This window comes from Diceros bicornis, chromosome 5 (genome assembly GCF_020826845.1).
Source record: "Diceros bicornis minor isolate mBicDic1 chromosome 5, mDicBic1.mat.cur, whole genome shotgun sequence".
In the NCBI taxonomy this organism is placed as follows: domain Eukaryota; kingdom Metazoa; phylum Chordata; class Mammalia; order Perissodactyla; family Rhinocerotidae; genus Diceros; species Diceros bicornis.
Window position 1 is genome coordinate 65,145,881 of NC_080744.1, and position 14,398 is coordinate 65,160,278.

The 14,398-nt window shown below is 41.1% G+C and overlaps 1 protein-coding gene across 1 annotated transcript in view; it reads left to right on the forward strand.

Annotated features, from left to right (window-relative positions):
- Positions 1 to 14,398, forward strand: part of THSD4 (thrombospondin type 1 domain containing 4) — a 561,131-nt gene that overhangs the window by 459,726 nt on the left and 87,007 nt on the right. Inside the window, exon 8 of the mRNA XM_058541977.1 lies at positions 6,514 to 6,718. Within this exon, the coding sequence (XP_058397960.1) occupies positions 6,514 to 6,718 (205 nt within the window). The remainder of the gene's footprint in view (positions 1 to 6,513; positions 6,719 to 14,398) is intronic.

Genomic DNA, 14,398 nt, shown 5'->3' on the forward strand with positions numbered 1-14,398 from the left:
CTGCCATGTGCTCCTAGGTGTCCCATGAGCTGTGGAAGAAACCGAAGCAGTGATTCTCAACTGGGAGTGATTTTGTTCCCACAGGGGACATTTGATAAATGTCTGGAGATATTTTTGTTTGTCATTCTGAGGGGGAGGGGTGCTACTGGCATCTAGTGGGTAGAAGCTGCTGCCAACCGTCCTACAATGCAGAATACAGCCCCTACAACAAGGAACTGTGTGGCCAAAACATCAGTAAGAGCCATGATTGAGAAACCCTGGCCCTGAGGAAGAAGCACAGGCAGGAAAGTAAGACGCTCGACTTCTAAACCCTGCCAGCCCCTGTTCAACCAGAGCTGTTCTGCTTTTCTCATTTTGCATATTGGAGTTATGCATTTCTGCATGAGATTTTGTTTGAAAAGTATGTTTTTTCTGCTTAAAAAAAATTGAAGACTGATGATGTAGAAGATAACTCTTTACCTTCCATTTTATAGTTGAGACACATTGAGACAAATCAAGGGGGCATGTGTGACACAGGATGAGGGCAATCCGGGGTAATTTGGAAGCATCGACCTAAGCCCCAGTCTTGGCTGCACGAGGCTCTGCACTTCTCCCTCTCAACATTACATGCTGTATTGAATGATGGGATTATGTCTGCCTTTCAGTTTAAACCAGGGGTTGGCATTTTTTTCTGTAAAGCTCTAGATCATAAATATTTTAGGCTTTGTTAGCCATGTTACCTCTGTTGCATCTATTCAACTCTGCTGTTGTAGCACAAAAGCAGCCCTAGACAATACGTAAACAAATGGGCATATTTGTGTTCTAATAAATCTTTATTTACAAAAACAGGCAGTGGGCCAGATTTGGCCTGTGGGCTGTGGTTTGCCGACCCCTGATTTAGACCATATGTAAGAACGATGTTTGTGTTACCTTCATGTCTCTCCTGCTTAACACCATATGGACACGTAGTAGGGGTTGCCTCAGGAAACACTTACTGAACTGTGTTGAGGGTCAATCGTGCAGGCACATGTACTAGAAGATTTTAATGAGAATAACAACTGGAAAAAGACCCATCCAGTATTTCCCAGAGAACTTCTTATATATTGTTTAACTGTCTCCCTATGTTGGACATTTAGGACGTTTCCAATTGTTTTTAATTAATAATAATACTGTGATGAGCTCCTTCATGCAGCAATTGTTGGCCTCATTTCTTAAATTTCCTTAGTATAAATTCCTAGAAGAAGAATTCCTGGATCAAACAGTCTATATTGCTAATTTGCTTTCCAGGAAGGTGGTATTGATCCACATTCCTAACAGTAATAAGAGGGAGATATTTATCATATGCAAAGGATTTCTTTCAACGGAATGTTGTGAATAAAAATGTTGGCATCCATATATATTTCCATGAATTAGCTCACCATAAATATAAGTAAATCGGTGTTAGCTACTAATCATTTTAATAATAACATTTGCCCACACTATTGTGACAGCATGATTATTAAGGCACGTTGTTTTACCTGTCCGTGTCATCTAGCCAGCCAGTTGAGGTTACCCTATCTGGTGTGTTTACTGAACCCACACAGAAGCATCTGCTTCCCATTAGGGAATCAGAAGCCCCGCTATCTGCACGCCTGGCACTGGCCTACCCTTCCATGATGTACAGAGGCCTCCTCCCTGTGAAATTCACCACCAGATATGTCATCCAGATTGCTCATTTCCTTCAGGAAATTTCATTTAGGTTAACTTTGGCCCACAATCGGGGGCAGTTCTTGAGCAATTTCTCCTGTGATGGTGCGTGATGTGTAAAATTTTCCTACAACGTGTTGCAAACATCACTGGAAGAATACAAAAACTATCTGCGAGCTGTCCAATCGCCTTTGTAATGGCAAAAAATGTCTCTTTTGAACTGCAGTACATGGTGAGCAAAGAAAAAAAAAAAGTGAAACAAAGGCAGGTCAGGGAGCAGATGTTCGTTCTGTCTGCTTCCCTAGGTGCTCTTGGAGCAGTAGGGTGAAGGGGCCAAGTAAATGTCTTACGTTTATAATGAACCGTGGCCATTTCTTAGCTCTTTAGACTTTTCTGAATTTTTCCAAATGAGGAAGAGAATATCTGTGACTGGGAAGTAATAGAAAGTGTAATAGAAACAGGGGTGGATCCAAGTGGTTATATGATGATGATATTTACTTAAACGTGGATAGGTTGCACATGAAACCAAGTATATGAAGACAATGATTAAAAAGCAAGCATTGTCTGAGAAGCCACCCTATTGCAGCATTCTGCTAGGTGCCTTCCATGTTTACCTCATCTGATCCTCCCAATGGTGCTATGAAGTGGATACTGTACCATCCCCAGCCACGGATAAAGAAACTGAGGCTCAGAATGGCTAATTAACATGTCCAAAGATACAGCACTCCTAAGTGGCAGAGCCAGCACAAGACCCACATCTAGCAGACAGTAGTGCCCACCTTAAGTACCCACTGATAACACTTTGGTGGTGCCTCTAAAAGAGTTTAGAGACATAGGCCGGCACTATTAAGTCATCCCCATCGGAGACCAATTGACCAGCCTCCTGATAGAGAAGCCAGAATTCAGGCCAGATTCATTTCTGGGCACTGTCCCCTGAAAGATCTGGTTGGTGGGAGAAATGTTTTCACTGCTGACCCCAGAGAGAGTGACCCATCCAGCATCACATAGCAAATCAGGGACTGAAACAGGACTACACCCCAGGGATTCTGATTTCTAGCCCAACATTCTTTCCATCATGCCAAACTGCTCTTCCCTGCTAAATGACGTGAGCGCCACTGATCAATTTGATGGTCACGTCCTAGAGGAGAACACCAGCTGCTTTTAAAAAAGCAGCATAGCACACGAAATCTATACATATGATAAAATTTTGTAGAACTATACACCCAAAAAAGTGCATGTAAAAGTGGCAAAACCAAATAAAGTTTATTCTTGAGTTAATGATGGTATACTGGTGGCAGTGGTATATTGATGGCAATGGTATATGTGGTGTTGACAATGCCCTATGCTTATGTGAGATATTATCATTGGGGCAGGCTCTGTGAAGGGTCAGTGAAACTCTTTACTGTTTTGTAACTTCTTAAACTATTTCCTAAGTATTGTGAATCTTAACTATTAACCTTCTTGAACTGTTTCAAAATAAAAAATTATAACGATAAGAAATTAATATAATAGGAAGATGAGGTAAAATATTTATTCACTTACTGTGTGTAAAAAGTATTGTGTTAAAACAGCTGAGGTGGAAGAGATACGTAATGTGGTCAGTGCTTCACAATATTGGAAGAAGAGAATGCCAGAGTCACTTGTGGGCCAAGCTCTCCCCAGGACTGTGGTAACAGTGCCTTGAACTTGTTCCTCTGCACCTAAGTCACCGCCATCATCCACTCCTTCAACAAAGCTAGAACCCTCAGCATGACCTCTGATCCTTTAAGGGGCAGTTTTTGCATAGTGGTTAAAAGCATGGGCTTTGATTTTGGACCTGGGTTCATATCCCTGTTCAACCTCTTAGTAGCAGCATGGCCTTGGGCCAGTTACCTAACCTCTCTCCTGAGTCTTAGTTTCGTACAGTTTTCAGCAATATCAAAGATTGCTTTGAAAATTAGGTGAGAAAAATATATGTTCAGAGGACCTGGAATATAGTGAAGACTCCATAAATGTTAGATTTGATGATGCTGAGGAGGATGAGGAGGAAGAGGATTCAAGCTCCCTCCTTCCTGCCCCAACCAATCAGTCACAAAGACTTGCCACCTCTCAAGGAAGGTTCACACACCCCTTGTTCTGACTTCTCTCTTGAGGAGTGAACCCTGGGTGGTCAGAGGCCAGAGATGGATCCTGAGGAAACAGGACGTCACCTTTAGTTCTTGGCATTGTTTGTGCAGCCACACGCTTTACCGAAGCCAACCTCCAGGCTATTTGGTCGTCTGCCAGGAAACACTGCTGCAGCCCTCCCTCTCCAGGTCTAGACTCATCCAGAGTGGCCATTCTGCACAGGAAGCCTGGTGGGGGGATCCATTGAACTGTGCAGAGCATTTTAATATAATATCTGATTCAAGATAAAATGGTGTTTGTCTGTCGATAGTTGTCTGGAGTGACCCATGGCTATGTAATTTCCTTGTGATCATCCCATTCTAACTGGGCTAGGGGCTGAGGGTGGATGCGATGTCTGTCCCTGTCATCAATGGCTCTCATTCATTCCTAAAATAACCCCTACACCCTGTTTACAAGAGAGAGACTCACTAGACTGCCTGTTCTCCCCACTCCAGGACCCTCTCCACACTATAGCCAAAGTTATCATTTAAAAAACAAGTCTGAGCATGGGCCTCCCAGTCTTCAGACATCTAGTGGTTGCTAATGCCATCAGATAAAATTCTAATTCGTCACCCTGGCAAACAAGATTCTTGACAAATTCAGCTGAGTTTTCCAGCCTCATTTCATTTCACTCTCAGCAACCCTACACTTCAGCATCTTAGTCTGTGAACATGCTTTCCTACTTCCTGAGTGTTCTTTCCTACCTCCACGCCTGGGTACACGTTGTTCTCTATACCTAGAGTGCCCCATGAGAATGAGCTCAGTCGGGGACAAGTTGCGTCCTGGGGGAGCCAGTAGGGAAAGGGGGGAGGGTGAGATATTGCCAGACAGGGCAGGACGTGAGGGCTGATCAGCTTCTCTGTCCGTCTTCCCCATCACTGACAACCATGGGCATCTCCTTAATTCAGTTAGAATCTCATGGGATCTACTTTCCCAAATCTCTGTTAGTGGTGGCATTTTTGTTGTTGTTGTTTCAAAGCAAAAGAGAACTAGGTTGAGGGGGAGGGTGGAAATCATGCATGGAAAACATTTTCCTTACTTTTCTGCTAAAATGTGCATGGAGCAGGGGGAAGAAATATTTGAGGAAGGAGAAATATATAGCAAACATGGCATTTTGAAAGGCTAATTGGATGTGGATGAACATACTGAGATGATGTTCTGTTATTGTCAGAAATAATGTTTTACAGAGAAGCTATTTGTGAAGAGACCAGTTATTATTGACGGACTAATGTGCACTCAGGAATATGGAAGTAATAATGCAGACTTATAGTACCTGCAGAAAGATGTCAGTCAAATGTGAAGTTGGAGGGGAAAGAATGAACACCTTCTGATGTGAGTTTGCCTGTAGGATTTGACCTGTAGGACTCACATGAACAGACCCAGGATTGTTTAACAAAATCAAAAGTGGACTTTTGAGTGGTTTGCTGACCACTTTGCCCCCTGAGATGTGGTCTGACGATTGCTCTTAGAATTCAAGAACCAACACAAGCCTGTGATTCAGCAAACATGTGTCTCAAGTTTTAGAATACCATTCTGACTTCAAATACCATTTCCTATCCCCATAACCCAGTGAAATAATCCTGTCATCCAATATTTCCTTGTCCAAACTACAATCCGCTCACTTCCATCTGCCCATGGAAATGCGACAGAATTCTTTGCTCAGACCACATGTTCCAACTTTAGGTTCAGGAAACACGATTGTAAGTCCTATGGAATCAACTCCAGAAGTGGAAAAGGATTGCATGAAGATCATTCCATTCTGTTTAAGGTTTAATTGCCCCAAGAGAAACATGATTAGGGAGAGGGAAGATAAAGCAAAAAGATATTGGAATGAGTAATGGGAAGATTCTTTTGGGGAGGAAATGCAGGAAGGTCAGAGTTCCTTTAAACACTGATGAGACTGCCTGTACAAAGAACACTCCATTAGTTAGACGCATATCATCCAGTTCGCTGATGTTTCTGGCCCTTGCTTCCCTGCACCCTTCTGCCCTGGTAAAAAGGCTTTGGGGGAGCCAACAAAAGTCCTGCTACTCAGGACTTCAGGGCCACAGTGACTAGTAGGGACCCAAATCTCACCCAATTTGATTTAATTTCCTAAGAAACTGCAACTGAGAACACTACTCGGGGGAAGGGGTATTACTTTGCTAAGTGTTTGTATCATCTGTCGTTTAGAACAGAAGACCTAGGGACAAACCCTAGTTTTAGGTACGGTACTTATCATGGTCCCAAAGAACTTCTTGATATAAAAATGCCAGCGCGGTCCAGCCTCTCCTCTCTCAGAGTCCAACAGAGGGATGGATTTGCAGGACAACTTCACTGTCCAAGCTGTGTAAATACATTTCCAGCCCCACACCCTCTCTATTCCTTTCCTCTACATTATTTTCCTCCTGATCCTTTACCACCACCAAGCACACTCTCTTTTATGTACCTTGTCTTGCTTACTGTCTGTGGCCCCCATCCCGCCTCTCGAATGTACGTTTCACGCATACCTATAAAACAAATTCCTTGCCTAGAGTAAGTGTTCCATGAATATCTGTTGAGTGAAAGGAAGAATGAATTTGCTCATCTGCAGGAGCTGAATGGGGGCCGGAGGAAGGTCAGTTCAAGTCCCACCGGTAGATCTTCAGTTGTCCCCTCTCCCTTTCTTCCCCCGCTGCTCCTGATATATGCTACAAGAGTCTTTTGTTTTCCACCTCTTTGCAGAGCATTGGCTGTGACGACTACCTAGGCTCCGACAAAGTCGTGGACAAATGTGGGGTGTGCGGAGGCGATAACACGGGCTGTCAGGTTGTGTCAGGCGTGTTTAAGCATGCCCTCACCAGCCTGGGCTACCACCGAGTTGTTGAGATTCCCCAAGGAGCCACAAAAATCAACATCACCGAGATGTACAAGAGCAACAACTATTTGGGTAAGCTTGGTCTTTTTCCAGAGGAAACCATCTGTCGCTACCAGATGATTTATTCCTTCCAGGATCGTGACACAGTAGGGTCCAGAGGTCCTTGGACACATAGAAGATGCCACTGGGGAATGTCAGAGCACCACCTGGCCTCTGCCTTGAAATGAGAAGCTTGGGTGGAGAAAGTAAAAAAAAGTCCTTCTGGCAAGTAAATGTTTAATATCTACACATTTAAGCCAGCCTTTGTTTCTTCCAAGTGAAACATGGTTATGAAATTGCTAACGAGCTAAATTGTTTCTCTGAGGTGGGAGAGGCTCTTTGAAAAACCAAGAGATCTGCCAGTCTTTGTTCTGTTGGAGTTTGAGGTGGCCAGGGGTTGATGATCCTGTCTGCACCTTCAGTCCCTGGGGCTCTAAAGCAAAAGCCATTTTTCTCTTCTTTCTGCTTCGTCTGCCTGGGGCAACAGTATGTGTATAGTATGTGTGGATCTTCTGAACACCTGCAGAACCCCTCAGCAATCATTTTGGGCACTGTCATCAATACTGAGAAGCCATTTTTAACCCATTTTCCTGCAAAAACAGATCTTTGTTGATACTTCCTTCTGGGTTTCTGGCTGATTGCATTTTATGCAAAGCAAATTGAGTCACACAAATTAATTTTTACCAACTTCTAATTCATGTAAGCATGTACAAATCAGTTAACAAAATAAATAAGGAAAGCAATTTCTTAAAGTCATTTAGTCAACTGTAGTAGTCATTTTTATTTGTTAATTATTTATTTAACAGAAACTTAAATTGCACAGACTGTGTGCCGGGCACTATTCTTAGTGCTTTACATGCATTAAATCATTGAACGCTCTCAACAGTCCTAGGGGATAGGAGCTGTTTCCATCCCCATTTTATACCTAAGGAAACAGGCACAGGAGATTATGTAACTTGCCAAGTTCACACAGCAAGGAAAAGGTGAAGTGGGGATTCAAACCCAGGCAGTCTATCTCCATACGTGGTAGTCTACCAAGAGATGTTACCCATGGGCAGTTCTAGAGCCCGAGTTCTGGTACACCATTAGCCAGACAGCAGTCAGTGGCTGCAGCAGTTGAGGGATCATTAATTTTGCAAATTTCAAGTATCAGGATTATCCCGGAAGGTAACTCCAGACCCAGGAACTCCAGATTTTGCAGCTTTTCCTTCTCTGCCCAGTCAAAAGCAACCAAAATTAGCTTCACTTGGTTTTATTGGTGGGAGGAGAAAGGGATGGCAGATGGGACTCTAAGACAAACCCAATTCAAGAGGAAAGCTGTTACGTGTGCTCTGGCAAACCCAGGAGCCACCATAGAGGCAATAAGCCTAGTTCCCCAGCGAGTGGTTTGTGTGTTATTTTTATTTGCAAAAAATAGTCTTTGTGTGTTTCCTCCTTTCTTTTGTACTATTAGGAGATCCCATTTCCATAAACATCCTGTCTCCTAGAATGGAAAACATTCTTCAGGGGATTATTTGAAGTGTGATGGTGTCCAAATGCACCAGCAAACAATGCCACTTTATATGAACTTTGTGTTGTTTTTAGTAAATTTTCCCTGGCTCGAATTAGTCCTATTCAGTAAGTGGTTTGTAAGCTGTGCCCTCTGGAGATAAAATAAGTTATCCCAGGTGAATGTCCACCGGATGGAAACTGCTCTCAGAGCCTCACTGTTTTCGTCTAGAGTATGGGATAAGAATCTTGACCTTATAAGTATTTTCATGAGAATCAATAGGATAACAGATATTCAGGACCCAACAGAGCCCCTGGCACTTATTAGCAATTGACAAATGTTCATTCCCTTTGTTTTGTCTCAGAAAACTTGTCAGTATGTCAAAGCTTTATGGAATCAAAATTCCCCCTCCCCCTAAAAAGAGAGGAAGAGGTGGCAGAGGTAAAGGGAAGTACCCAGAGTCAATGGGAGGGTGATTCAGAAAGTCAAGGTCAACTTTCTGTGCCCAGCGACCAGTGGGGTGCATGAGAAATCCAGAGTCTGTGGCAATATTACATGAGGCCACGTGGGCAAAGGTGGGAGAGTGGAAACAGAAGAGCAGGCTGTAGTGAAAGGATGTTCCAGAAGTGATGAATAGGAGCTTCTGTCTGTAACACTGAAGCTTCACTTGGGACGTAGCATCACCTGGGATGCTCTTTTTTTTCTTTTTTTCCTTTTTTTATTGAGATATAATTCACATACCATAAAATTCACTCTTTTAAAGTATACAGTGGTTGGGATGGTCTTTTTCTCATCACAGGTGTTCTCCTTACCTATCCCACTTATCCTGCTAAATCTCCTGTTCTGTTAAGTCTGTATATTTTAAAAGTTAAATTGCATAGGATTACTCGAGATGATGTATAAGCCATTAGAGCACAGGTCTATCTAGCTGTTTTTGAACCGCCCAACGACTATCTTTTACATTACACATTTTCAAACATTGAAACATTTTTCAAAGAGATATGTGGTGGGTTTCTCCACAATTTTCCAAGAAATGATGAAGGTTTCAGTTTTCTTACCTTGTGATTTCTGGCTACGTAAACTGTATTTTGTATAAAAATTTGACCTGATGCACAAAATTGATTTGGCTGTTTGCCTACATCTCTTCTACAGAAGAGACAATACAGGAGAAATGAATAGTTCAAATTTGTATCATTGCTTTCAAAAAATGCACAACTTGAACAGGTTTTTTCAGTTGCCCTATTGTTTTCCAGCATTACCTTTAGTTATTTGTAATGCAACTCAAACTTTCCTTGTGAAATACTTGGTATTTTATAATGACTGACTGTCCACACTTCCACATTTGATAGAGATAGAAAGTAGATTTCTGTGAAAACAGAAGAACTTGTATTATTAGTGCTGGAGAAGATGATTTAATCATCTCATTTTAAAAGGTTTTTTAAAAGCTTCATTATTAAAATGATTTACTCTAGGCTACTCACTTAGGCAATAATAGTAATCATGCTATATGTATAGTACTTCAGTCTCCGAGCATTTTTTCCATGCATTGTCTTCTGACTTTTAAAATTGGACATTCTTTACTTCGCTTACTTTAAAAAAGATTTGGAGGTATTTACTAAAGGTGTAATTATAGAGTTATGATGTGAAAATTGAAATTTAAAAATCAAAAACTACATAGAATAAGGAGGCAGGTATACCAAAAACCTTGGCTAATATGTAAAGAGTGACAGTGCATTCAACCCGACTCTGAGTTTATGGCTTAATTTGAGTTGGTCATCAAGAACTGGACCTGCTAGACTCAGTTTCTGATGGCCTGAGTTCTGGCCCTGGCCGTGCTGTAACTCACAGGGGGACTGGCCCACGTGGAGCTGGGGGGACAGGCCAACTCAGCACTTCATGGTGCTTCCTATTTCTCTGAGCAAAGCTGGAGAAACCATGACATTTAATGGTGCGCAGATTTCATCTCATTTTAGGTTGGAAACCAATGAAATTCTGTATCATTGAGCTCCACTTACTGGAGTTTATTTGAATTTGTTCATGTACTCCAAATATAAACTAGTTGGTAGATTATAGACTCTTAGATCTCTTTTTTTTTTGTTAATGGAAAAGACTTTGGAACCCCTGTATCTGTTGTAGGCTATGTATTTCTCTTTTGCAGGTGATTTATTCTGAACCTTGCTCTTTGAAAATAAAAAGTTAAATCTAATTTTATTTAGATGGTTGACATTTTATATTACTTGGTTCTTCCTTAATAATAAGATGTTGTAAAATTATTGTAGCTGAAATATCAAAGTTTGGCATAGTTGAGTCAGCTCAGCTTACTAATGTCATTACGTGAGAGTTAAGAAATCAGACATAAAAGCACGCCAGGCAAAAATTGATGTTACAAGACATGTTCTACCTGCCAAACATGTTACATTGTCATAGAGCCTTAGACATGGAAGGGATTTTTAAAGGTCTATTTGCTTTTAAAAATAAACTGGCAATACCTTTACTTTTAAGCATGTTTTCCTGAAAGTTTTAAACAACAATAATAATGGTCAGCATTATAAAAATCAAGTATCATGAATCATCTGTAATTTGCAAACCTTTATTTAATTTATTAGTTGAGCAGCTTTCTATATAGGAAAGATTGGGGTATTTAGATTATATGATGTCTTACGTTTGTATAACAATGAATCCCACAGATTTTTTCATATGCATTGTAAAAATTTTGAATACAGATGATATAGAGCAAAAAGATGAAATTCCTTCTTCGTGCCAACTCCATGCATGATCCACTGCCTTCAAGAGTAAAGAGAGATAAATGACCACTCGTAACGGTTCAGTATGTATCTTCTGGTCATTTATGGAAGTAAAAATAAGTATATGTTTTCTAAAATTGATGTTACTATACACACTTTCTGCAATTTGCTTCTTTATTTTAATATTATATCATGATATCTTTTCATATCAATGCATATAAAGCTAATTCATTATTTGTTTGAATGCAGAATATTCCATACAACAGATGTAATAGAATTTATTTAAGGATTTCCCTATTGAGGGATGTTTAGATTGTCTCTAGTTTTCTAATAGTACGAATAATACTTTAGATTTTTGGTTCAAGATGGCAGACTGAGTATACAAGTTTTTCTTCCCTTCTTCCCAAAATTCCAACAAAAAGATACTGAAGGAATAAGAGAAGATGCAACCACCAAGAAAACAGGAGTGTGTCGGGGGGTATCTGTTAAATAATTTTAACAAATTTCTAAAAGCAGATGGAAGAATGTTCACAAATAGAGCAGAGGAAATCACAGCCTAGGTGGCAGAGGCGACTGTGATGAGGAGAGGCCGGCCTGCATGCAGAGCCCCAGGAGCCTCTGAATCTGGGAGGCAGCAGGGAAAATGGAAAGTAGGAGGGGAGAATGGAGCTAAAAAATGGAGGAATAGTGAAAAAAAAACGTATATATGAACAAGCATCCCCACACTCACATTCAGAATGCTGGCATCGACCTCCTTGTCCAAAAGCTGAAGGATAGTAGAGAGGACTGGTGTTCCATACCTCAGTGTTCAGTCTGGAATTGGAGGAGGGAGCAGCTTAGTGACTGGTACCATTCTCTCACCTTCTAGAACGTGGCCTGTTAACAGGCCCTCCTGAAGTGTACAGAGTTCTCAGGCAGCCTTCCCATTGCTTTTGTCTTAAATATCAGTGGATAACTGAAAATAACATGAATGGACAACCAAGGATCACTAGACATTTTTTAACCTATAGCATGAAAAAGAAAACCCAAAGTAGTTTCTAGAAGAAACAGGGCAACTTTGTGGTGAAGAAGACTTAAAGAAAGTTTCTCTAATAAGTAATGCTCCCATGAATATCCTAATATGTATATCTTTTCATACTTATATAAATATTTCTGTGGGACAGACTCCTAGAAATAGAATTTGTAGGTCAAATGGAATGAACACTTAAAATTCTGAAAGATAAAGCAAAATTCCTCTCCAAAGTAGTTGTACCAATTTACATTCCCCGCCAAAAGTGCATGAAAGAATCCTTTCTCTACACCCTTATCAACACTAAATGTTATGAATGTACTTGATTTTTAGTATATCATTTTATATGCATTTTCCTGACCACTCATTTTTATCATTATTTGTACTCCTTCTATGAATTTGCTGTTTTTAAATTGTGTTTGTAGTTTCCTTACTGATTTTAAGAACTCATATATATTATGAGTAATAACCATTTTCTGCTGGTATGTATATTAGTCTTTATCTTGTGTTTCAGCTCTGCTTATGGTATCTATTAATCTGTGGAGAAAATTAATTTTAATCTTTATTTAGTCAAATATGTCAACCATTTCTTTTATGGCTAGTGGGTTTTTTTCTTACTTAGGAAGACCTGTCCACCTCCAACATTATAAAATTATTCCCTAATACTTTCTTCTATTCCTTTATAGTTATATTTTTATATTTAAATATTTAATCCATCTGGAATTAATGTCCCAGCAGAACAAAAAGAGAAACAAAAGTGGACATGCGTGTTTAGCATCTCCTCTGTGCCAACCTCACTCTAATCAGAAAATGGATTCTTCAGGGTATAAATTTATAATCGCGTGTTTACCCCTCCCTGCCCAGCCTCCATCCAGGCCTTTGAGTGACATTTCTCTGCTCTTGCTCCTATCCACTCTCCAGTTCTTGGCCTTGTCTTCCATTTACAGTCCAGCACTGCCCGTTGAAATGGGCCTTTGCAGAGCTACCATTTTTGGCTGGGATGCTCTTAGACAAGTTCCTTAACTTTTCTGACATTCAGTTTTTTCATAGGTAACATAGGAAACAGTTGTAATTTCATAGAGCTGTTGACTTCAAAGGAGTAATGTATGTGAAATACTTAGCATGTTAGAGGTACTCAATAACTCTTAGTTCCCTTATCTCCCTGCGTCAGTGGTTCTCACTCTGGCTGCATGTTGGAATCACAGGAGGCGTGATACTTGAGGCATATTTGAAATATGGCAATGCCTGGCTCTCACCTGCAGATTTAATTGGTCTGGGGCACAGCTTGGGTGTCAGGATTTTTTAAGCTCCCTAGGTGATTCCAATTTCTTTTCAGCATAAAAGACCATTTCCCTATGTCAGTGGATCTCAATTGGGGGCTATTTTGCCCCACCCACCCACCCACCCATACATGTAGAAATACCTAGAGACATTTTTGATTGTTACAACTGGGCTAGGGGTAGTGGTTGCTACTGACATCTGATGGATAGAGGGCAGGGATACTGCTAAACATCCTACAATGCACAGGACAGCCCCACGACAAAGACTCATCCAGCCTCAAATGTCAATAGTGCTGAGATGAGAAACCCTGGCCGATGTGATCACTAAGATCCCTTTTGGTGCTAGTGTCATGGGTCACTTATTTCAGAATACCGTCTTAAAAATAATAAATGTCTAAGGTACTATTAGAATGACCGTTTTATCTACCATTAAACTTGCATTTATCAGCTCACTCTGAATTCTTCGTTTCCGATCCAAGCCCTCTCCTTCAGTTTACCTTCAATATTTCACTCAATTTGTTGGCCATGGGCCCCTGGGTTGCAGCTCCAGCAATGGAAGTTGCAGCTTAAAATGCCTTCCTATAGCCGGCCTTTCTGGCATTTGGAGTCCTTGCTTGCTTTGTTAATACATGGCATAAGAATAAAAGACAGAGAAAAGGAAAAGCAAAGAGAGTTAGATTTTTCCTTTGGATTCCCATAGGACTTTGATCATATCTCCAGTTTGGCACTTACCATATTTTACAGTAATTTATCTGTTTACATGTCTGTTCTCCCCAGTTAGGCTGGGTACTCCTTGAAGACAAACAGTCCAGCCTTAGACATTTCTTCTCTCGAGTACCCACCGTGTGCTAGCAACTGTGCTGAGTAGTGGGGATAGAGAAATCAAGGCAGGCCTGGCTCTCCCGAGGCCACACGAGTGCTGTGCAGCCCGTTTTGGGAGTCTGTGCTTAGACATCCTTAGCCCAGCTTGATCACGAGACCTCACTCATGGTACTGGAGTCATATGTTACTCATAGACTGTTGGAATCCTGGATCCACCTTCTTCCTGTAGTACTCACGGTGGTGGGGGCGGCAGGGAGTATCCACATCTGCATTTATTATTGAGGACACTGAGGCCAGCATGGTTGAGGGACCTGCCGAGGTGAGCAATTTGTGTGTGGTTGAGTCAGGACCCAAATCCAGGCTCAGTCC